At 39.5% G+C, this 25179-nt stretch overlaps 1 protein-coding gene across 16 annotated transcripts in view; it reads left to right on the forward strand.

Annotated features, from left to right (window-relative positions):
* USP40 (ubiquitin specific peptidase 40) overlaps window positions 1–25179 on the forward strand; it is a 77691-nt gene that overhangs the window by 23227 nt on the left and 29285 nt on the right. For all 16 annotated transcript variants that reach the window (XR_004298306.1, XM_032395365.1, XM_032395476.1 and 13 more), the window contains 9 exons: window positions 735–842; window positions 8341–8641; window positions 11928–12009; window positions 13527–13698; window positions 16129–16213; window positions 18159–18229; window positions 19135–19454; window positions 22240–22363; window positions 23783–23840. Coding sequence is in view for 15 of the 16 variants with exons in the window: in XM_032395365.1 (XP_032251256.1) it covers window positions 735–842; window positions 8341–8641; window positions 11928–12009; window positions 13527–13698; window positions 16129–16213; window positions 18159–18229; window positions 19135–19454; window positions 22240–22363; window positions 23783–23840 (1321 nt within the window). In the remaining variant the exon portion in view is untranslated. The remainder of the gene's footprint in view (window positions 1–734; window positions 843–8340; window positions 8642–11927; window positions 12010–13526; window positions 13699–16128; window positions 16214–18158; window positions 18230–19134; window positions 19455–22239; window positions 22364–23782; window positions 23841–25179) is intronic.

Raw genomic sequence — 25179 nt, forward strand, 5'->3', positions numbered from 1 at the left:
TTTGCCCAATCTCAGAATATTCTTTGGATACTCTTTAAATGTTTAAACGTGGGGCGCCTGGGTGGCTTAGTCGTTGAGCGTCCAACTCTTCATTTTGGCTCATCATCTTAGGGTTGTGAGATCGAGCTCCACATCGGGCTCTGCCTTTAGCAGGGAGTCTGCTTAGGATTCTCTCTCTGCCTCTGCCCCTCCTCCCACTCATGTGTGCGCATGCTCTCTCTCTCTCTCTCTCTTTCTCAAAAATAAATAAGTAAAGGGGCGCCTGGGTGGCTCAGATGGTTAAGCGTCTGCCTTCGGCTCAGGTCATGATCTCAGGGTCCTGGGATCGAGCCCCGCATCGGGCTCCCTGCTTGGCGGGAGGCCTGCTTCTCCCTCTCCCTCTACTGTTCTCCCTGCTTGTGCTCTCTTGCTCTCTCTGTCAAATAAATAAATAAAAAATCTTTAAAAAATAAAAATAAAAATAAAAATAAAATAAATAAATAAGTAAATTGTTAAAAATAAATAAATAAACGTTTAAGCTTTGGTTCAGGAAAGCACAATTCAAGTTTTCTACACTGAGGCTTAATCTACTTTTTAAAAAAATTTTTTATTTTGAAACAATTATGGTTAATCCACTTACATGTTCGCTGTCTTAGGCCCATTTAATTAGATTTAATCCTGTTGGTCCCTTTGAACTCATAAATGTTTCAGTTAAATCTCATCACATTTTCTTAAATGACTATTTCTTTCAAAAGGAGGAGAATAATGTAATTCCTGTTGATCACCTGGGCCAGAAACTCTTGAAAAAGATAGGAACGTCTTGGAACAAGAAGTACAAAAAACAGTATGGACCACTGCGAAAGGTAATACATGACATCCATACAGGAGGTCCTGTGCCAGGAAATTTTATTATGATCCCTTTGCAGTGAAAATTTAGGTGAAAATAAAATCAGTATTTTTATTTAATGGTTAAAGTTCAATTAAGTTACTTATTAAATGTTATTAAGTAATTTATCATAGAATCAAGAAGTAGAAAAAGAAGAGGGGAAAGGCTTGTAATACAACAGCAAAAAATGTCATGAAGTTCATACCATAAAGCTCATCATTTTACTTACAGAAATGTCTTAAGGCGTTCCCGCAATTTTCCCTTGATCTTTCTTTTACACATAATCCTGTTAAATTTGGTGATCAGGTTTCCTGGGCTGTGAGATTAGATGCAAAAACTGAACACAGGTCAGACAACTTGACTGAAAACAAACACAGCAACACTTAGTAAGTATTTTTATTTACTTATAGAAGCAAGGAGCTTACACACTTCAGTAAGTATTTAAGTGCATCTTTTAATTAGACCACACTTCAGAAATGAATGTTGGCTTAATGACTCTGAGTCCATAGCATAAGTTTTAAGGTTTTCATTTAAAATGATAGGGTCACTGTCTCAGTATTTTACTCTTAAGCGTGATATTAGCTGTGCAGGTTTTTTAAAAATATAAATACCCTTTATAAGTTTGAGAGAGTTAGCTTTTTTTAATTGCTGACTGATAGTTTCATCTTCAATAGAGGTTGGATTTTATCAAATGCTGACTGTTTTTATACCCTTTATTCTGTTAATGTGGTGAATTCCATTGACCTTTTTAATGTTGAGCAACTCATATTTCTGAGATAAATCCCACTTGGTAATGAAATTTTAATGTATTGCTACATTCATTTGGCCTGTATTTAGGATTTTTGTTTCTACATTTGCCAGAGATACTAGTCTTTGGTTTTCTTTTTTTGTAATGTCTTTGTCAGATTTTAGTGTCAGGGTTATATAGGACTCAGAAGTCGGGAAACACTCCTTTATATTCTTGGAAAGAATTCTCTAAGACTGATTTTTTTTTCCTTAAATGTTTGGTGAAGCTACTGAGACCTGAAAATTTTATTTTATTTTAATTCCAGTGTAGTTAACATACAGTGTTCTATTAGTTTCAGTTGTACAACATAGGGACTCAACAGTTCCATAGGTTACTCAGTATTGATCGTGATAAGTATCCTCTTCATCCCCTTCACCTGTTTCCCCTGTCCCCCTACCCACCTCCCCTCTGGTGACCATTAGTTTGTTCTCTCTAGTTAAGAGTCTATTTCTTGGTTTGTCTCTTTTTTTTCCTTCATTTGTTTTGTTTCTTAAGTTCCACATATGAGTGAAATCATGGTATTTGTCTTTATCGGAGTGGCTTATCTCTCTTACCATAATACACAGCAGCTCCATCCATATTGTTGCAAGTGGCAAGATTTCATTTTTTTTTTTAATGGCTGAGTAATATCCATTGTATGTAAATACCATATCTTGATCCATTCATCTGTTGAGGGACGCTTGGGCTGCTTCCATATCTTGGCTATTGTAAATAATGCTGCAATAACCATAGGGGCGCATGCATCCCTTCATATTAGTGTTTTTGTGTTCTTTGGGTAAATACAGTAGTGTGATTACTGGATCGTAGGGTAGTTCTGTTTTTAACTTTTTGAGGACCCTCCACACTGTTTTCCACAGTGGCTGCACCAGTGTGCATTCCCACCAACAGTGCACCAGGGTGCCTTTTCCTCCACGTCCTTGCCAACACCTGTTGTTTCTTTGTGGTTTTTATTTTAGCCATTCTGACAGGTGTGAGGTGATATCTCATTGTAGTTTTGATTTGCATTTCCCTGGTGATGAGTGATTTTGAGCATCTTTTCATGTCTCTTGGCCATCTGGATGTCTTCTTTAGGGAAATGTCTGTTCATGTCTTCTGTCCATTTTATAATTGGATTGTTTGATTTTTTTGGTGTTTCATTATATAGTTCTCTGTATGTTTTAGATACTAAACCTTTATTGGGTATGTCATTTGCAAATACCTTCTCCTATTCAGTAGGTTGTCTTTTATTTTTGTTGGTTGTTTCCTTTGCTGTGCAGAAGCTTTTTATTTTGAGGTAGTCCCAATAGTTTATTTTTGCTTGTTTCCCTTGCCTTAGGAGACCTATCTAGAAGGATGTTGCTACGATCAGTGTCAGAGAAATTACGGTGCTTGTGCTCTCTTCTAGGATTTTTATGATTTCAGGTCTCACAATTAGGTCCTTAATCCATTTTGAGTTTATTTTTGTGTGTGGTGTAAGAAAGCGATCCAGTTTCATTCTTTTGTATGTCACTGTCCAGTTTTCCCAGCACTTATTTGTTGAAGAGGCTGTCTTTCTCCCACTGCATATTCTTGCCTCCTTTGTCGAAGATTAGTTGACCATGTAATTGTGGGTTTATTTCTAGGCTTTCTGTTCTGTTGAGACCTGAAATTTTTTTTGGAGTAAGGTTTTTTAATTATAGTTTAAATTTCTTTGATTGTAGTGTTATTTAGATTTTCTGTTCTTGCATTATTTTGGAAAATTGTGTTTTTTAAGGATTTTGTTCTTTTATCTATGATGTCAGATTTATTGGCATAAAGTTATTCACAGTATCCCGTATTCTCTGTGGTGTCTGCAGTACCTGAAGTTATTTCTTCTTTTTCATTCCTAATATTAGTAATTTGTATTTTTTCACCTTTTTTTCATCAGTCTTGCTTGGGGTTTATCAAGTTTATTAAACTTTTTAAAAAACAAACTTTTGCTTCTGTTGATTTTCTCTATTGCTCATCTGTTTGCTATCATTGATTTCTGCTCTTGTTTTTAATTATTTCCTTCCTTTTTCTTCTGGGATCTAATTTGATCAACTTTTTTCTAGCTTGGTATCTCAGTTGTTTTTAAACCTTCCTTTTAATACAAGCTTTTAAAGCTATAAATTTCCTTGTAAGGACTAATTTAGCTGCAGGCAAGTCTGACATGTTTTCATTATCATTCCATTCAAAATATTTTGTAATTTCCCTCATGATTTTTTTTGGAACTGTGTTGCTTAATTTCCAAATATTTGGGGATTTCTTTTTATTTTTTTGTTTTATCTGTAAGTTGATTTCTAGTTAATTCCATTGTACTCTGAGAACATGCTCTCCATGATTTTAGTTCTTTTTGAATTTATTGAGACTTGTTTCACACTTCAGAATATGGTCTGTGTTGCTGAAAATTCTGTATTCACCAGAAAAGTTATTTTTTGCAGTTGTTGGGTATGTTGTTTTATAAATGTCAACTATGTCAAATTGGTTAATAGCATTTGTGTTTCTTTTCTGTCTTTACTAATTTTTCTCTTTTGCTTTTATCAGTTACTAAGGGAGTAGTTTAAATCTCCAACTGTAATCGTGAATTTGTCCTTTCCCCCTTTTACTTTGGACAGTTTTATTTCATGTACCCTGAATTGATAGTATTAGATGCATACACATTTTGGATTTTTATGGCATCCTGATGTACACTGCCCTTCCTTTATCTCTGCTAGTATTCCTTGCCTTAAAATATATCTTGTCTGGTATTAATGTAACCCTGCAAGCTTTTTTATACAAGTGTGTCTCTTGCAAACAGTATGAAGTTGGTTCTTATTTTGGACAGTTGTGATTTTTAAGTAATTTATTTTTCTATTTAAAGTAAAGTTTGTTGGGGTGCCTGGGTGGCTCAGCTGGTGAAGTGTCTGCCTTCAGCTCAGGTCATGATCTCAGGGTCCTGGGATCGAGCCCCACTTCAGGCTCCCTGCTCAGTGGGGAGTCTGCTTCTTTGTCCCTCCCCTGGCTTGTGCTCTCTCTCTCACTCTCTCTCTGTCTAAATAAATAAATAAAATCTTTTTTAAAAAATAAAGTTTGTTAGCATAAAGTTGTTTGAAATATCACCATATTATCCTTATGAAGTCCATAAGAGCAGATGTTATGTTCCCTGTTTCATTTCTGATACTGATCATTTGTGCGTTTTAGCTTTCTTTTTCATCAGTCTTGCCTAGGGGTTTATCACATCTGTTAAACTCTTCAAAAAAGCAGCTTTGTATTTGTTGATTCTTCTCTACTTTTCTCTGTTCATCTGTTTCCTATCAGATGATAGTTTGATAGTTTCTTTTAATCAGAATGTTTAGTCCATTTGGTTTTAATGCAGTAATTAATATGGTTGAGTTTGAATTTACCATCGAGGTATTTGTTTTTTATTTGCCTCCTCTGTTTTTTGCTCCTTCATTCTTCCTCACCCTTTAGGTTAATCAAGTGATTTTTAGTCTTTCATCTTTATCTCCTCTGTTGGCTAATATATTGCTATATTTCTTTAATATTTTTATTCTAGGGATTATAGTATACATAAATCAACATTACCAACTACGGATTAATAGTATACCATTTCCTGAACAGTGTAAGATGCCCGCAGTGGTATAACTGCGTTTCCCCACTCCCATCCTATCTGCTGTTGCCTTTTACTGTACCATTACATGTAAATTCTACTCTATGTTACTTATTTTTATTAATATTATTTTTTGCTTTAAACACTTAGGCAACTTTTAAAGAAATTAATGGAAAAAGAGTGTTTTATATTTATCCATTCTGGTGTTCATTGCTGCTTTTCACACATTCAGCTGTGCATCTAGTATAATTTCAAATTTGATTGAAATCTTTATTTTGTCTTCAGTTTTTTTAAAGGATATTTTTGCTGGATGTAAAATTCTAGTTTAATAGTTTTTATTTTTTCCTTTCAGCAACTTAAAAGATGTCATTCCATTATGTCTTGGCTTCCATTATTTTGGCTCAGAAGGCTAGTGTCACTTGAACGTAATGTATCTTTTTCTCTGCCTGCTTTTAAGATTTTTTCTTTTTTTCTTTGTTTTCTAGCTTCTTAACAGTAATGTGTCCCAGTGTGGTACTCTTTGTGTTTATTTGCTTTGTATTAGTTAAGTTTTTTATATGTATAGCTTGAAGTCTTTCTTTAATTTTGACCATTATACTTTCAATTTGGTTGTCTGCCCCATTATTTCTTTCTTCTCCTTCTAGGACTACAGTTACATAGAAATTAGACCATTCAGGATTTCCTCACAGATCTTAAAGAACTGAGGTTTTCTTCTTTTTCTTACTTTTACCTCTCCTTCAACATGGATAATTTACATTGTTCCATCTTCAAGTTCATTGGTTTTTTCTTTGGCTATATCCAGTCTTCCTTCCATTAAGCCCAGCTTAGTGAACTTTTTATTTAGATATTGTAGTTTCCAGCTTTAGAATTTCCACTTAGCTCTGATTGAGAGTATCCATTTCTCTGCTGAAATTCCCTATCTGAACCCACTCTGTTCATCCTTTCCTATAAATTTTTGAAGATCTAATTGGCTTTATTAAGTCATATAAATTAAATATTTTTAATAGCTATTTACTATCATAATATCTGGATTATTTCTGGGGCTCTTTCTATTAACTTTTATTTCCCTTATGAATTGACTGTGTCCTCTCTTGATTATGAATCACACTGTCCTGTTTGTGTGTCATTTAATCTTATATTGCCTACCAGACATTGTGGATTATATCATTGTTCTTTAAAGAGTTTTGCATTATGCTCTAACAGGCTGTTAAATCTCCTTGATCCTATGGAAGCTTCATTTTAGGCTTTGTAGCATGGGTCTGTCGGAGTTTTGGTCTTAGTCCTGGGGGAATGCATGGTCCTTCCTCTTAAGGCAGAGGTTAGAAAATGGTAGCCTGGGGGCAGAATATGGCCTGCTGCCTGTTTTTGTACAGCCCTGAGCTAAGAACTATCTTTACATTTTTAAATGGTTATTTTTTTTTAAGTTATAATAGGTACTTACGTAACGTGCTCTAGTTTGCCTCTTAAGCTCACAAAGCCTGAAATAGTTACTATCTGGCCCTTTACAAGCTTACCAGCCCTTGGCCTAAGGCATGGCCCTTCTGGGATTTCAACAGAAAGCCTCAGGTGTTTGTCATTTGCCTCTGTCTTGTCAGAACTTCAATTCCCTGTTCTTTCTACCCAGAAGTCTCTGCTAAAATCTCTGTTCAAATCGTGAATCTATCAGCTGTTGCTTTCTGTGGGGTTTCTTGCGTCTTGGGCTGTCCATGTACCAATCAGGAGTCAGTCAAGGATTTGAGGGGGATTTGGTATAGATTCGGGGCTCCTTAATGCAACTCCTTCTCTTTCGAAAGCTTTCCAGCCTCTCTGGCATTTTCAAATTCTGTTTCCTCAGCTCGGTAAGACTCCTGCCCTTTGCTTGAACTCTCCCACCCTGCACCGCCATAAAGTGGGAACCGGTGGCTTCATGTAAAACTCACCTAGTTTGCGTCCCTCGTGAAGAATTATGTCCCCTGTGCTTAAGCCTGTTTCTGGTTATTCTCCAAATACTTGTTTTCATTATTTTGTCGAGAGTTTATCATTTCTTATCAGAAAAGTTAGTCCAGTAAAAGTTCTCTACCATTACTGGGACCAGACTCTGCTGAAGTTTGAGGCTGAAAAGAATTAATCCTCACTTCTCAAACAAAGGAAAAAAATGGCTACTCTCTGATTATCGTTATTTGATTGTACCTAAACAAATTAGCTGCAACACTGTTTTACCATCTTTTATACACAGTATTAACAATATTGTCTTTGCGTCATAGACCTATTTCCTTTTGTTTGTGATAAAAGAGTACTTTGATTAGAGGATTGGCGCTGCTGCACATTATTCCCGTCCAAGTGGAAAATGAGAAAGTCACCTTTCCGTATTGATTAATGGGCTAAGCAGACGTTGCATATGCCTCCCAAGTGATTTTCTGTATAAAGTAAGTTCGTGCTGAGAGAAGAGGAGACGCAAGGCCACACAGCAATCAGGGAGTGAGAGGAGAAAAAGAGTAAAGATGGAAAGGGGGGATGGGCAGTGAGGAAAAATGCTTTTTTCTTCTTAATCCTTCAGCTAGAACTTGAGAAATAGTCTTTGGGATTAAGACATAAGCTTTCCGTGCTTTGATTTCCTGAGCTAACCTGTCAGTTCCCTGGACAGACAACATTCGGTTTAGTTAATGTTACGTGACGATGTAGGCTTGTAATTATGACTTTATTCCATCAGAGCTTGTATGAGTTACTAGTTTGAAAATTCTCTTCTGTGGTGCTTTACTGTGTGATTGCCTTTGTTTGTGCTTTGTTTGTTTAGATTGCTTTAAACATCTCAGAAGTGTTTGTTCTACCTAATCTGTTTCAGTAAAGTTCTTTTTTCAAAAATGGTGTTACTGAGGTAGAATTAACATATTTTTCAGATTGCAGCATGGCAGCTTTGTCCCTTGATGTGACTGTTAGACTGTTTAACAGAGAGCACTCTGATTTTTATTTAATGTTCTACCATGACCCAAATGGATTTTTTTTTTCCTCCTAGCTGGCTAGGGCAAAAATAAAGGTGAAGTTCAAATATCTAGTCACAGAACGGAAGATGTAGATTTTTTATTGTGTCCAATTAAAAAAATTTTTTTATTAACCTAGTATTTGTTTTTTGTCTCTGTATAGTTCTTACAGCTTCATTCCCAGGTATTTCTACTCAGTTCAGATGAAAGTACAGTTAGTCTATTGAAGAACGGTTCTCTCCAGGCTGAGTCTGATTTCCAAAGGAATGATCAACATATTTTCAAGACACTTACTTCAGAATCCCCAGGATTAAATGATAGAACCTCCTGTCCCCACTGGTTTGACATAAATGATTCCAAAGTCCAACCAATCAAGGAAAAAGATATTGAACGGCAGTTTCAGGGTAAAGAAAGTGCCTACATGTTGTTTTATCGGAAATACCAGTTGCAGAGACCCCCAGAAGGTATGGAAAGAGAAATATTCCTATTTGTTCAAGTTGATGATGTCAGAAGATAAATATTGAATGCTATTTGAATTTTTACCCTTTTAAAAGAAAGTATACTCTTGGAACATTTTTAAATATTTTCAGGCTAACAGTAAGAAATACATTATGCCTGGGTGGCTCAGTTGTTAAGCATCTGCCTTTGGCTCAGGTCATGATCCCAGGGTCCTGGGATCAACCCCCACATTGGGCTCCCTGCTCGGCGGGAGGCCTGCTTCTCCCCCTCCCACTCCCCCTGCTTGTGTTCCCTCTCTCGCTGTGTCTCTGTCAAATAAATAAATAAAATCTTTAAAAAAAAAAAATACATTATGCCAAAAGAAATCCAACAATCTATCATTTTATATTTCTGTTTTATTTTTTCCCCTTCTAATGATATAAGGCCATAGTTAGTGTTTCAGATTTGGTTTTTCTTGGATTGCATAATGGTTTCTTGTGTGGACCAACCTGCGTACGATTGCCCTATGCTTAGGCTTGGCTCTGTCATTTGGCCATGTGTTTGTCGCCTTTGAGTTGTAAGTGGCCTTGGTTTTGTTTTCATGTGTGCCCTTTTATTGCCCTCTTTTTTTCTTTCCGTCAAGGTAATTAATGTGTTTTATGAGCAGCTGAAGTATCTTCAAAGCGTTCTTTGTTAAACCTTCTAAGACAGCTTGTACCAGGCTGGCTAAACACTGAGACCCACAATGATAAATTTATTAATTGAGATCACTAACATGAATCAGTATGTAAGACTTCGGTCGCTTCCCAAAGTCTACTCAAAAGTGAAAAGTCCTAACCAGGAAAGTTCCTTAGATAGAGGCGTCTCTGTAGTGACAAATGAGGACACTGTTCTCAGAAAATGAGAATAGTAATCATTTTTAAAAGCATAAGAAAAAAGAAGTTACTAATTTGCATGTGAGTCAAAGGAAATTAACTTTCTGGTTCTAAAACAATTACATAATTATTCTGTTTAACCAGAAATTCTAGGCTTTATTTTTCTGACGGGGGAAAAATGTAGTCATGGCTCTGATAAAAATATTCTGAAGCAGAATTCACAGTTATAGAAATATATATTAACAAAAAAAGAATATGTTCAGATGGGGTATTGTCTTTTTCCCTGAATTGGATTTTAGTATGCGCATGTTTTGACTGTGTACTGAATGGTAGTTTTCCATTTAGCTTAGGAATTGAATAAAGGTCTGGCGGAAATCTTGATGGACTTTTTGTGGGGATAAAGGGACGGAACTTGGCAAAATGATTCTAAAATCCATCTAGAGAGGTAGACGTTCATGAAAACTGAAGAAGGGCCTGCCAAAGGGAATTGACTCTATCAGTAAAACCTCTTTGTAGAGCTTCAGCCATTCAGACAGTGCTGCTCATGCAGAGAGGTGGACACATCACTGGACGGAGGAGAGCCAGCCCAGAAATCCACCCAAGTATTTTTAAGATTTTAGGGGCGCCTGGGTGGCTCAGTTGTTAAGTGTCTGCCTTCGGCTCAGGTCATGATCTCAGGGTCCTGGGATCGAGCCCCACATTGGGCTCCCTGCTCAGTGGGAAGCCTGCTTCTCCCTCTCCCACTCCCCCTGCTTGTGCTCCCTCTCTAGCTGTCTCTCTCTCTGTGTCAAATAAATAAATAAAATCTTTAAAAAAAAAAAAAAGATTTTAATCCGTGGTAAGGTGATTTTTCAGATAAACGGGAGGAGAGTGAATTACTCAAGAAATAGAGCGGGAAGTTGGTTAGCAGCCAGTCCCTTGAATTAGCAGTCAGTGTAAAGTGACTGTAATCATCACTTGAATGAAATTTGAGTTCCTTTAGTGTTTATGTTAAAAAGGAACCTTAAAGTGTATAAAATATATATTTCTGATATAAAGGTAGGGAAGACTTTTCTAAGCTTAAAAGCAAAGAAAGAAAAGTTAAGGAAAAGTGTTACAAACCTTAAACAATATAAAAGGCAAATGACAAGCCTAGTGGGAAACAGCTAAATATATGACAAGTTTATCTCCCATCTGCAGAGTGCTTTTACAGATATTCCATTGTGCTTAGTAGAAAATTGGGAAAAGGATATAAATAAGCAATGTACAAAAGAAGAAATAGGAACAACCAATAAACTGGAAAAAAAAAAAAAATCAGGGGCGCCTGGGTGGCTCAGTCTGAGTTAAGTGTCTGCATTTGGCTTAGGTCATGATCCCAGGGTTCTGGGATCAAGCCCTGAGGCAGGCTCCCTCCTCAGCGGGGAGTCTGCTTGTCCCTCTTTCTCTGCCCCCTCCCCCTGCTTACATGTTCTCTCTCTCTCAAAAAAAAAAAAAAAAAAAAATCTTTATTAAAGAAAAAAAATCATAATCAAAAAATAGGAATTGAAACAGTAATGAGATATGCCACTTTTTTCCTACCAAGTTAAATGTTTTTGTTAATCTTGTTCTCGACAGTTGGCACTTCCTCTACAGCTGGTAGGTATATAAAGTCCTATAACCAGTTTGGTTATATGTATTTAAAAACCTTAAACCGGTAATTCTACTTCTGCAAATCTGTCTTGAAATAATCAGAGCTGTGTATAGATATTCATGTTCAAAGATGTTTGTTACTCCCATTATTTTATAATGATGACTAGAAATACCTATCAGAAAAAGATTGGTTAGTTTAATTATGCTATTTATAGAATGAACTAGTATGCAATCATTTAAAACTTTGGAGAAATACAAATATGAAGTGAAAAAGCACGTTACAGATTTATTAAATACAATCCCAGTCGCTTTAAATAAGTGTGTGCGTGGGTGTGTGTATGTGCATGCACGTGCGTGTGTGTGGGTAAATGTACGCATACAGACACGTTGTGTAGGTACAGAAGAAAGACCAGAAGTACATGTAACACGTTTTAGCAGTATCTCTTGGGAATGGGATTATAGGTAATAGCTTTTATTTCCTTTTATATATTCTATATAAAAGATATAGAATATCTTTTATATTCTAGAATTTTTATGGTGGCAATTACTACATTTGTTATCAGGAAGAAAATAGTGGGTGTTCTTTTTAAAAAGTATATTTAAGGAGAATTGAAGAAATGGAATCCTTCTAGCGTGGCATAAAGAACTGTTTATCTTCCATTTGTTCTAATGTTTTCATTTTTCAGATGGGAAGACTGAGATCCACAGGAAGTTAGCATTCACAAAGATAGTTAGTAGAGGCTTCCTAGCTCCCAGCACATACTTTCCAGATTCCCAGCAGCCAGATTCCATTTCGTCAGCCCAAGTTAATGAAGCGTTCTGTTCACAGCTCGAGCTAATCCAAGATACGGGGTTCCATGTCATTTGCTGAATGAGATGGACGCAGCCAACATTGAACTGCAAACAAAAAGGTAGTTTTAACTTACTTTTAGAGTTTGAATGGTTTTTTTCTGGAGAACAAGGATCTCATTTAGGTCTTAAGTCTTCAGTCAGGAAAATTAAAAAGGAAAAAAAACCAACTAATCAATGCCTGTGTCTGTGTAGCTGCTGAATTTTTATAGGCAGAGTATCTTACTTTGAAATCATCCTTATCTGTGAGAGTGAATGAAACAATGTCACATAAATGGCCACTGCTGAGTAGGGATGAAGCCTCAGAAGCCTGGAGAAATCAGTGAACACCTAGGACGTTAAGTGAATTGTGTCCTAGACCGTCAGGTGATTCCCGAGGTGCAGAGAGAGCCTGGGTGGAAGTCACCCCTCGTAAGTTAAGTCGTTGTGGGGACCCGGCCCATAGTGATAGAAGACCAGAGGCGGGCAAGAGGAAAGAATGTGGATTCTGCAAACTGCCAGGCTTCGTGTCAGTCCGGGCGGAAACCTGTAATAGGTTATCACAGGCATGGTTTGTGAGGAGTTGCTGATCTCATCTTCTCTTTTGAGGTCTCACCTTGGACCCCGAGGAACTGTATCTTTATTTGCTCTCTGCCAGGGTCAGTGGGGCATTGGGTTAGGGAAGTGGATGTTCTCGTGGCCTCCTTGTGGACCCACATGGCTGGTTGATTATGTAGCCAGGATGTGTTCAACATTTTTATCATTGGCTTAAAACTGGGGAAAAAAAGGAGCAGGTAGATTGAATGGCAAACCACTATCAAAGGAAATCAAGACACTAAAAATATAAAAACTAGGATAAAATATCTTAAACAGGCAAAACTGCGTGAGTGGGTGTGGACTAGCAGTGGGTGTTCACAGCCACAACCAAAAGGGTTTCGCCAGCCAGCACTAAGCTTTTTAATGCGGCCATCAGAAAAGCTAGCGCTGTCTCTGACCACGTGAATAGAATTGTGTCAGGAGTATCCGAGCAGTGGCCGTGGCCTCATCCAGCTCTCCCGGGGCCACACTGCCTCGAGCGGAATGCCGGGCAGCAGCTCCAGGGCAGCCGAGCGGATTCAGAGACGAGCCGCCAACTCTGGGCCGCCGCTGAGGATGTTCGACCTGGGGAGAGTAGACTGGAGGATCGTGAGACCCACTTTAAATATTCTACAGGAGAGTCAGGGGGCTCTGGTGGAGGTAAGGAGGAAGTAGAAGTTTGTGAATTTGGCACTTAGCACAATTACAGGAGGAAAGGTTTCTAACATATTTATAACTATATTCCCATTGTTGGAAGATTTTGAGTTTCGATCCTTAGAGAAATGTTGGAAGGTGTATATTAAAATTCATTTTCCTTGGAACTCGTGGTGGCAGAGCTGAAATTTTGCTATTCATTGAGAAACTAAAATGAAAATTTTGGAGCATGGAAGAAACGGACATTAGTAATAATTACTTAGGTAGAATAGAGAATTTATTTATATTGTAAATCAAGTATTTTTGGTTTGGGATGAAGCCGTGTGTTACAAAAACAGAGCATTTATGTATTTTTTATGCCTCTTTAAAGGGCAGAATGGGATTCTACAAACAATAATTTTGAGTTGCATCTCCACCTGGGCCCTCATTATCATTTCTTCAATGGGGCTCTGCACCCAATCGTCTCTCAAGCAGAAAGTGTGTGGGATTTAACCTTTGATAAAAGAAAAACTTTAGGAGATCTTCGACAATCAATATTTCAGGTAATTTAGCCTTGCTTCCTCTTAATTTAGACATTAAGGTCCATCTCAGGCTGGATTCTCCTTTTCAGAAATCCTGTTTAGGATTCAACTATTTATTTTTCAAAGCACTTAAGAAAATCCTCCCATCTCCCACTCCTGAGGGTTGTCCCAGATGTTCTCTCCTCACTTGTACGTCTTTTAGAGAGGCTCTTCTGCACAGGTGGGACCCGCACTGTCCTGCCAGCAGGCTTTCGGGGGGGAGTCAAGGCTGGTACATGTATTTTGGGGAGAGAAAAAGTATAAGGCTGTTTCTTTTTTGGAAAATAAAAGAAAATTATTTTTTGGAAGCAGTAAAAAGATAAGTGTGTTGCTGGAGCACCTGGCTGGCTCAGTTGGTTAAGTGTCTGCCCTCTCAGGTCATGATCCCAGGGTCTTAGGATCAAGCCCCACGTCTGGCTCCCAGCTCAGTGGGGAGACTGCTTCTACCTCTGCCCCTCCGCTCATGCACGATCTCCCTCTCTCTCTCAAATAAATAAAATCTTAAAAAAAAAAAAAAAATAAGCATGTTGCCTAAAAACAAGAACTAAACAAACAAGCAACTAACGTTTCTCCCTTTCCGGAGTATAGGATAGCATTTATTACTAAAATTTTTCAGGGGATGAAAATTCTGTTGTGCAATAAAAACAAGCATTGTTGTAAATACTTACATCCAAGTAATCAATCCAAGTGTGTTTTCATATAAATTATGTCCTTTGGTTCTTTAATCTCAGGGTAACCTAAAGGCAAGCTAATCCCATTTTAAAGGTGAAAAACTTGTAATTTAGAGATCTAGTGGCTTGCAGTCAGACTTCTGGTTGTGGTAGAACTAGGCCTCAGTCCTGGTCTCCTTACTCTTTCCGTCCTTTTGATCATACTTCCTCACCTCTCACTACTTCCTGATCAAGGAAAAGGAAAATAGAAAATGTAGGCTTTGGGGCACCTGAGTGGCTCAGTCAGTTAAGCATCTGACTCTTGATTTCAGCTCAGGTCATGATCTCAGGGTTGTGAGACTGAGCCCTGAGTCGGGCTCCGCACTTAACAGGGAGTCAGCTTGAGATTCTCTCTCTCTCTCCCTCTGCCCCTCCCCCTAGCATGTGCACGTTCACTTGTGCTCTCTCTCTCTCAAAAATAAATAAATCTTAAAAAAAAAAAAATGTAGGCTTTTATTTTTTGCAGAAATAAATGAATTTTCTGGCAAACTCATCAATCCCCAAAATTATTAGCTTTCTTTTTTTCTATTTTTCTCTTGTACAAAGCAAAGCAAGCCAGTTTCTTTGTTAACCTTAGTTGATTTGAATGATATTTCAGTTTTGGATTAGTATCAGGATTTCTAAAATTTCCTAATGTTTCCAAATTTTTGCATTAAAAGTTCATCCCTGAGCCAGTCCTGCAGTGTTGGTGTAAGTGGACGTGGGGAGCTGACCCTGTCTAGGGGGCCTTTCAGATGGAACAGACCTGTTCACTTTCATAGGTTTTAGATTCGCTCCAGTTTGCTTTCTGGTGTTTGAAGTGCACATCTCTGTTATCTTAGAAATAAGCCCCTGGCGGGAGGCTACAAGAATGGTGCAGTTAACTAATCACGTGTAAAGAGGAAATTTTTTTTTTTTAAGATTTTATTTATTTATTTGAGAGAGAGGGAGCTATTTGAGAGAGAGGGAGCGCATGAGCCGGGGCAAGGGCAGAGAGGGAAGCAGGCTCCCTACTGAGCAGGGAGCCCCATGTGGGGCTCTATCCCAGGACCCTGAGATCATGACCTGAGCAGAAGGCAGACACTTAACCAACTGAGCCACCCACGTGCCCCAGGAAATGTCTTTTTAAGAGAACTACCTTGTGCTATTGTGGAGAGAGGCGAAATAGGACTGACTTTATGGGTGATATTATTCTGGTGAGATGACCAGTCCCCCCAGAGTCTTGGATCTAGAAACTTAAAAAAAACAAATCCATGGTCCTATAGAAACTGGTAATGCCACTTTTTGAATTTATGGTGCAAAACTTCCTTTCAGATTATTGAGAATTTTAATGTGTGCTAGAGTCCATGCTGCTTTTCCCTGAATGGTACTAATTAAACAAATGATTTTTGCTCTTTTGGACAAAGATTTCTGGGCTGGCATGTTGATCAGTTTGCCTTCTGATAAAAGTGGTCTTCCCATAAATTAAGGACAGTTGTTCACGGTGTATGCCAGCATTCTTCAGTCACTAATGGATGAGCTTGACCATCTTTGGATTTGGCTAATTTAGCCACGAGTGATGTCTTCTTGCCACACTTTTGGTGTTGGGTGGGATGGGCATACTCGTTTGCTAGCTCCCCGTACCTAAACATACGAGAAATAGTTCGGTGGTGTTCTTTTACCTGGAAATGTGATACTTATGTTACTTCTCATTGTTCTCTTTTCTTCCATTAATATTCTGTAGCTGTTAGATTTTTGGGAAGGAGATATGATTCTTAGTGTGGCAAAGTTTGTACCAGCAGGACTTCATGTTTACCAGATGCTTGATGGTAAGATAAAAATTAAAACACTGTGACTCATTTCCTATATTTGTACTTTGTGGGGTTCATTTCCTGTATTTGTACTTTGTGGATTTTCTGCTCTTAGGCAGTCTTTCCCACTACCTACTACTTTCTTACCTAGGCTGTCATCACATGGTCGGTTTTCAAACAAATAATTTATCTGATTTCTGTGATGTGTGAATTTTGCAAACACAGAAATATTTTCTTTTTTTTTTTGAAATTAAAGCTACCTCTCCATGAAAACAATTTTTTAAAAGGCTGTGGGGGCACCTGGGTGGCGCTGTTGGTTAAGCATCCAACTCTTGGTTTTGGCTCGGGTCATAATCTCGGGATCGTGAAATTGAGCCCCATGTCAGGCTCCAAGCTCAACAAGGAGTCTGCTTAAGACTCTCTCTCCCCCTCCCTCTGCCCCTGCCCCTCTTCTCTCTCTTTCTCTCTCTCAAACAAACAAATCTTCAAAAAAATTTTTTTTAATTTTTAAATTTTTTTTTTATTATTAACATATAATGTATTATTTGTTTCAGGGGTACAGGACTGTGATTCATCAGTCTTACACAACACACAGAGCTCACCCCAACACATACCCTCCCCAATGTCCATCACCCAGCCACCCCATCCCTCCCACCCCCCTCCCCTCCAGCAACCCTCAGTTTGTTTCCTGAGATTAAGAGTCTCTTATGGAGCACCTGGGTGGCTCAGTTGGTTAAGCCACTGCTTCCGGCTCAGGTCATGATCCTGGAGTCCCGGGATCGAGTCCCGCATCGGGCTCCCTGCTCAGCAGGGAGTCTGCTTCTCCCTCTGACCCTCCTCCTTCTCATGCTCTCTCTATCTCATTCTCTCTCTCAAATAAATAAATAAAATCTTTAAAAAAAAAAAAGTCTCTTATGGTTTTTCTCCCTCTCTGGTTTCATCTTGTTTCATTTTTTCCTTTCTTCCCCTATGATCCTCTGCCTTGTTTCTCAAATTCCACGTATCAGTGAGAGCATGTGATAATTCTTTCTCTGATTGACTTATTTTGCTTAGCATAATACCCTCTAGTTCCATCCACGTCGTTGCAAATGGCAAGATTTCATTTTTTGATGGCTGCATAATATTCCGTTGTATATATACACCACATCTTCTTTATCCATTCATCTGTCTATGGACATCTTGGCTCTTTCCATAGTTTGGCTATTGTGGACATTGCTGCTTATAAACATTGGGGTGCACGTGCCCCTTCACAAACAAATAAATCTTTTAAAAAAATAATAAAAGGCTGTGGAATTTTTTTTGTATTACCACAGATTTTTTTTAGCAAAATGGTTTCAAACCATTAACATCTTATTTATATGGCTTGATTTTTTTTTTTCTCCCAAAGTACTTGGAGAGCTTAAAAGTTTTTACTACCCATGAATAACAACAAAACAGTAATATTAGTAGCAGCTGCGGTGACATACGTTTATTTTGGACTTCACTGTACCAAATCCAGAGATAAGTTTTATATAAATTATCTCATTTGATTTTCACAAAATTCTTTTACCTGCATTTCCTAAACAAGAAAACTGAAGCATGGGGCCGCAGTACACAGGCCAGACAGCTGGTTAGTGCTGGGTCTGGGCCCCATGTTGCCTGGGCCTCCTTCCTGCACACAGTGTCCGGTTTGGTCAGCTCCTCCCCTGCTCTCGTGCTCACAGAGCTTCCGTAACATGTTAACACGGGGAGATACTTAGGTAAAGTGGAAAAAAAAAAAAAAAAAAAACTGAAGAGTGTAATGAAAAGCATAAAGATAAAAATAATCTTAAATAATACCAACACAATAAATGCAATTACTGCCTTTTTCTTAATTTTCCTTGACAAGACTGCTGCTTCAAACAAATATTTAAGTGTCTCAGCTCTTTCTTTAGTTGTTTTGGTGATTGTGATGAATGGTCTCACTGATGAGCTCATCTTCTAGGGGATGACCTGATGCTGTGTGAAATGGAGATTGCAGACGGGGAAGACCTCTTTGTATGGAATGGGGTGGAGGTAAGAACGGATTGAAGAAATATGCATGATGGCTTTTGATTTTTTTTTTTTAAGTGTCATTGTAAGAAAACTTTATTCAGCATCTGTGAAGGCAACTAGATGCTAGAAAACATCTGAAATGCCTGACAAATTTTAGGTACAGTCAGTGTTAGTCGTATGCTAAGGAGATGCTTGTCGAGTGTGTCTGCAGTGCCAGAAGCTCCCTCCGAAGGTGCGTCATCAGTCTGTCCTTCAGGCGGGCCTGTGTGCATAACCCCACCAGCACAGCTCCTGCAGGAGGGTTCTGCGCATGCTCCCTGAGGGAGTTCAGGAGGGGGCAGGTAGCTACCCTGAGTTAGGGCGGAGACCTACAGGAGCGGAGGGGGTTCTCCAAGTCAGGAAAGGGGCGAGCAGCATCTCACCCACGCTGTGGTCTGTCCTCGGTCCGTCTCTTGTATTTCCAAGGCTTTTGTCTTCTTTTCTTTTCTGCTAAGGCTTTATTACCACTGCTGAGGATACCATACATCTGTCTCCACTCCACATTGCTCTCCTAGAAAATAAAAGAAGGCTAAGAGAAAGTTTCAAAGGAAAAATCTATAAAGTTCTGATACATCTAAGACATTTCACTTAAAAAGAATTCTCTGAGAGTAGTATTTTTTTTTAAGATTTTATTTATTTGAGAGAGAGAGAGAGAGAGAGCATGAGAGGGGGGAGGGTCAGAGGGAGAAGCAGACTCCCCGCTGAGCAGGGAGCCCGATGTGGGACTTGACCCTGGGACTCCAGAATCATGACCTGAGCCGAAGGCAGTCGCTTAACCAACTGAGCCACCCAGGCGCCCTCTAAGAGTAGTCTTTTACTGTGTGATTACATTGACCTGATTCTGGCAAATAGAAACTATACTAATGGTTGTCTTGGTATTATTGTAGGTTGGTGGCATCCAGATTCCAACCGGGAGTGACTGTGAACCTCTGCTCTTAAATGTTCTTCATTTAGCAACAAGCGGCGAGGGGGAAAAGTGTCAGCAGTTGGTAGAGTCTCCACACGTCTTTCCATCCAATGCAGAAGTGGGCGCTGTGCTCACCGCCCTGGCAGTGCCCGTGGGTGTCCTCTTCGTCAGCGCCACGGACCCTGCCGGGGAAGAGAACTGGGTCGCTGTTCCCAAGGAAGACCTGAAGAAGACGTTCAGAGAGCAGGGCCTCAGGAACAAGAGCTCGGTTCTCGTTCAGGATTCTAGAGATGATAACAGGTACCCTGCTGAAACGTAAGAGAATCCCTTTTTAAGTTATTTTTATGATAGTTCTGTCACTTAGAACTCGAAAGCTTTATTTTAATACTGATAATAGTTCAGTATTTTCCTTTTGTTTCTAAACATTGTGTCCTGGATATCGTATACAGGAGTGTTCTGGGTTAGGCAGCTTGGAGGAAGATGACATTGTAATGCGATTTTTTAAAATTTTTATTGTTGGTAAATGAGGTAACTAAATAATGTAGGTATAGCAGATATAATCTAGATTAGTTGTTTATAAAGCAGAATCTTGTCAAATGAATTCCGATTAGCACTTCCTACAAAACTGAAGGCACATTCACAAAGAAAGTTCCTGAATCTTTTCATGAGGAGGATATTAAGATCTGGCTAGATTTGTCTGTTTTGTCACAAGTCTCCCATAAGGCAATTGAGTTTTTCATTATAATCCTTTTTCTGAGTCTTGAGACCCTCCCAGCTGCCCAGAGAGGGCAGGTATGTGGGGGATCACGCTCTTGATTCCTGTGAGTCACACTGGAAGCTCAGAAGTGCTGCCTGTCTCCATTTTGTCGTCCACGTCTGTTATGCTACATTTCTGTGGTCAGTGTGTCCTGCCCTATAACCTTCCGGTTTCCATATATTAAAGACTTGAGGTTGCAAGCAACAAATTGTTCCCTGCTTGATCAGTCGGAAGTCTCCATTTTATCATTCATAGTGGCTGTGACCCAGAGGCAGAGCGCTTGGAACAGTCTTTATTTTGTATTTATCACTCTTTTCGGACAAGTATTTTCTAGGCATTTATTTCTGCACTTTGTTTATTTAATTTAAAAGTTTATTATATGTCCCTTTATAAAAAGTAATACATGTGGGGCGCCTGGGCAGCTCAGTCAGTTAAGTGTTGGACTCTTGATTTCGGCTCAGGTCACGATCTTGGGGTTGTAAGAGCGAGCCCTGCATCGGGCTCTACACTGGGTGTGGAGCCTACTTAAGGTTCTCTGTCTCCCTCTGCCCCCCCTAAAATTAAATTTAAAAAAAAGTAATATAGCACGTATTAGGACTTAGGAAATACAGAAGTGATGACAGGAGGCCCGAAACAGTGTCCTCTGTGCAGGGGCAGTCACTGTTAGCTTTCCTTCTGCCCTGAGCACAAATAATTGTTTTTTGTTGTTGTTGTTTTGAAGGTTTTTTTCTTTTGAAGCTTACTAATGATTATCTCATGGATGGTTATATCCTGCTTCCCCACCATGTCTGTAGACTCGTGGTGCGGCTACGTAGCCGTCGGTGTTGATTACCTACCCGTGCTCCCGCGCCAGGCAGTCTGTGCAGGGGTGAGGACGAGCCGCCGGGGCTTGTTTCCAGCTTGATCACGTCCTGACAGTGCGACCCTGTGCAAGTCACCTCCTCTCCCTCTGCTCAGTTTCTTCTTCTGCAAAATGAGGATAGAAATGAGTCCCAGCTTCCTAGAACCGGAGGGTGTGGGCATTCAGTGCTTATAGAGAGTTTGCACGCTTTTGGTAAAAGGTGGCCGTGTCGTCCTCACTGTCCTCATCCAGTCATTCGCCACTTCAGGGTAGTCTTCAGGGAACATCTTTGTGCTTAAAACTTTGCTGTCTCGGGGCGCCTGGGTGGCTCAGTCGTTAAGCGTCCGCCTTCGGCTCAGGTCATGATCCCAGGGTCCTGGGACCAAGCCCCGCATCGGGCTCCCTGCTCCGCGGGAAGCCTGCTTCTCCCTCTCCCACTCCCCCCTGCTTGTGTTCCCTCTCTCGCTGTGTCTCTCTCTCTGTCAAATAAAATCTTTTAAAAAAACAAAAAACCAAAAACTTTGCTGTCTTTAGGATGTAGCCCTGGGTGGAACAGCTGAAATACAGAATAGCGTTGTGTTTCGGGACTCTGATACACACTCCCAAGAGGACTTCTCTGCCCGCGCATTGAGCGCGTCTGTGTGAATTAGAAAGCCACTCCTTCCTCCAGACCCTGTACCACAATGTGGAGGAAAATTTTGTTAGAGCGAGACACCCTACTTGCTCTCGTAGGCCATCTGCTGTCGTAAAAGAAAACTGTAATAGGGCGCCTGGGTGGCTCAGTTGGTTAAGCGACTGCCTTCAGCTCAGGTCATGATCCCGGAGTCCCAGGATCGAGTCCCGCATCGGGCTCCTGGCTCAGCGGGGAGTCTGCTTCTCCTTCTGACCCTCCCCTCTCATGCTTTCTCTCTCTCTCTCTCTCAAATAAATAAATAAAATCTTTAAAAAAAAAAAGAAAACTGTAATAAACATAGAAATATACGACGTGTAGGACGGGAATGATATACCCCTTAAATAAGGCACTTTTATGTGCGTCTGTGTATACAGCTGTGCATGACTGTCCTGTTACTCAGCTGAATCTAGATCCTGGGGGTGGGCTTCTGGCATCAGTGCTGTGAAAGCTCGCCATGTGATTCCAGTGCGCAGGCCGAAGTCAGCAGCGGATTACTCCGTGACAACACTTCTCTTTGAAAAACATGGCAACGCAAAAAACAAAACAAAAAATGGTAACAAATTATTTGTATAAGTCAGAGCATACTTGGAGTCCTGAAATAGACTCCATGCACAGCTGCCTAGCACTGCCCTAGAAAGATAGCTTTCTTAAAGCCAGCTCAGTAGACCTTGGTCACCTTTAATTAGTCACATCAAAGCACCCATGCAGAATTTTGGAAGTGGTACCTAAGGAAAAGTATTAATTTTCTGATCCTTTCTGATCCATAGAAGCACTGTGTAAAGACACATTTTTTAAAATGTCTTTATTCCTACAGTTTGTTGCTCAAACAAGGGAAATGGTTCGCTGGTATGAATGAGATCAACTGGCTCCAAGTTCAAAATTTATGTGAATTAGAATCCGAAGAGAAGCAAGTTAAAATATCAGCAACTGTGAACACAGTGAGTAGATTATAGTTCACGTCTGGTGGACAGTTTTCTAGTTTAACACAGTGTTTGATTTAAAAAGCAGTACGTGAAATCTTCCAGAACGCTTGTCTCAGTGGGCTTCTAGATCTTAAGAAATCAACTTTTTGGGGTGCCTGGCTGGCTCAGTCGGTAGAGCACACAGCTCTTGATCTCAAGGTCATGAGTTCAGGCCCCACATTGGGCGTAGAGCTTACTTCTTAAAAAAATGTGGGGGGAGGAAATCAACATTTTATTGTTAACATTTGATTACCACTCATTTACCTGTATTAGCCCTTGGCATGTTTCAAGAAAATATGTGCCTTTTTTCCATCCGAGGCTACAATTAGAATGTAGGCTTTTACCTATTTAATTAGTTCATGGAATCCTCTAGCTTTGATAAATATAAAATGCCATTTTCCCACAATCCTTTCTCTATTTTTTAAACCAGGCAAATATGTTTTGGTTTTGTGTTGTGTTGTTTTTTGGTGCTTGTTTTTTTAAGCTTATCTTAAATTATTCTGCATCGTACTCTGTGCACTCTAAAGTCAGCTGCTCTTAAAAGGGAGTCCTTCAGTTTTCCACTTGAGGACTGTGACCCTGGTTTCCTTAAACATCATTCTGGGAAACATCTCTTTACATTCATGTGGTCTCTCAAGTCATTAAGTTTCTTTTTTTTTCTAGAACATCAAAAGAAACCTATTAGAATGTTTTCTATAAATATTCTAATTTCTTAGGGTGCATTAGTATTGGTTGGTATGGCAGATCTGCCACCCTGACCCTAAGTGGGAGGCTTTGGTGAAGTCTGGTTACTCCAGTCTCCGTTCCTTCTTGGTGCCGTGTGGGGCGCTGCTTGGAGGGTCCAGTCCGTGATTGCTGACATCACTTTTACCCCTAAATTTCCCATGCCCTAGAGGCAGTTAGCCTAAACTAAAAGGAAAAGAAAGAAAACAACGTAAAAGTAATTTAAACAAAAATTTTAAATAGTGCCCTTGGATTAGTGTTGCCCATCTTTATATTTTTTTATGCTCACTGGCCCTAAATTCATTATTCTTAACCTAAAGAAATACCATTAACTGCATTTTCTTTTGTTTGCTCTCATTAGAAAAGTTAGTGTGGGTTTTCAGCTTTTTGCCTTTGTAGCTAGGATTGTTTCTTTAGCTTTCCGTCTTTCTGTTCTGGTTACCATCGGTTTGGTAAAGGCTTAACTATTAAGATCCAGTTTTTAGTTTTAACTTGGTAGAAGAGAGGAAATGAATGTCAGAGATGGAAAAAAGTCTTTTTTCAAGTAGGCACAAACTTCTGTCCAGTAACCGGTAAGTCAGCTGAGCTGTGTACGCGTTCACTGACGGCCTCGGCGCCCTCCCCTCCCGTTGGTCTCATGCACACAGTCACTAGTTTATTTCTCTGTTGTAGGTGGTGTTTGATCTTCGAATTAAAGCCATAAAGGAACTAAAATTAATGAAGGAACTAGGTAATCACTTACGTTTGCTCTCAGGTTTTTTTGGTTTAATTTAGTTTTGTTTTGATTTTTGGTTAAAAAAAAATATGGCAGTACAGGGGCGCCTGGGTGGCTCAGTCGGTTAAGCGTCTGCCTTCGGCTCAGGTCGTAATCTCACAGTCCTGGGATCGAGCCCCGCGTTGGGCTCCCTGCTCAGTGGGGAGTGTGCTTCTCCCTCTGCCTCTCCCCTGCTTGTGCTCCTTCCCTCCCGCTCTCTCAAATAAATAAATAAAATATTTAAAAAGAAATATGGGAGTACAAAAAATAATTTAGGGAAAGTTCATGCACCTACCACCCCACATGGACAAATGTTAACGTTTTATCATGTCGTTATTGTTGTCTGAAACATTGCAAATAAAGTTAAAATTCTGTGTTTTCCTCCTCAGACCTCTTCTCTCTCCCTCCCCAAATGCAGTCAGTATATCTGATTTGGGTGTGTTCCGTATGCATTCGACTGTTCTGTTCACATTATGCTTCCGTATATAGGTGTATAGATATGTGTATATTGTACTTTCACATTTAAATTCTGTCATACAGAATATAACATTCTGAAACTCACTCTTCACTCGGCATTAGGTTTTCTTTAACAGCTTTATTGAGGTATAATAACTCACATACCATCAAACACCCATTCTGTGGATAAGTCATTGATGATTAGTGAACATACAGAGTTGTACAGCCATGAGCACAATCCAGTTTTAGAACATTCCATTGCTCCAAAAAGATTCCTCGTGCCCCTTTTGCTTTCCAAGCCCCGACAGCCACTCATCTACTTTCTGTCTCTCTAGACTTACTTTTCTGGACATTTTAAGTAAATGGAACCATATAATATGAACGCCCTCATGTCTGACTTCTTTCACTTAGCATACCAGTTTTGAGGTTCATCCATGATTTAGTGTGTATCAGAAATGTGTTCCTTTTTATTGCTGACCAGTGTTCCATCGTATGGATGTATCACATTTTGTTTATTCATCCACCTCTTGATAGACATTTGGATTGTTTGGAGTTTGGAGGTTTTATGAATAATGCTGTTATACACATTTGCATGTAATTCTTTGTGTGGACATGTTTTCGGTTCTCTCGGGTAGATCTGCAGGATTGTAGTTGCTGGGTCATATGGCACATTTGTGTTTAACTTTATAAGAAACTGCCATTCTACTTTCCTGAGTGTATGAACCATCAATGTCCCCACTAGCCGTGTGCTAGCATTGCGATTTTTCCACATCCTTGCCAGTATTTGTATCTGTCTTCTTGATTGTAACCACGCTAGTGGGTATGACTTAATCTCATTGTGTCTTTAATTGATTTTCCT

This window comes from Phoca vitulina, unplaced genomic scaffold (assembly GCF_004348235.1).
Source record: "Phoca vitulina isolate PV1807 unplaced genomic scaffold, GSC_HSeal_1.0 scaffold1, whole genome shotgun sequence".
NCBI lineage: Eukaryota > Metazoa > Chordata > Mammalia > Carnivora > Phocidae > Phoca > Phoca vitulina.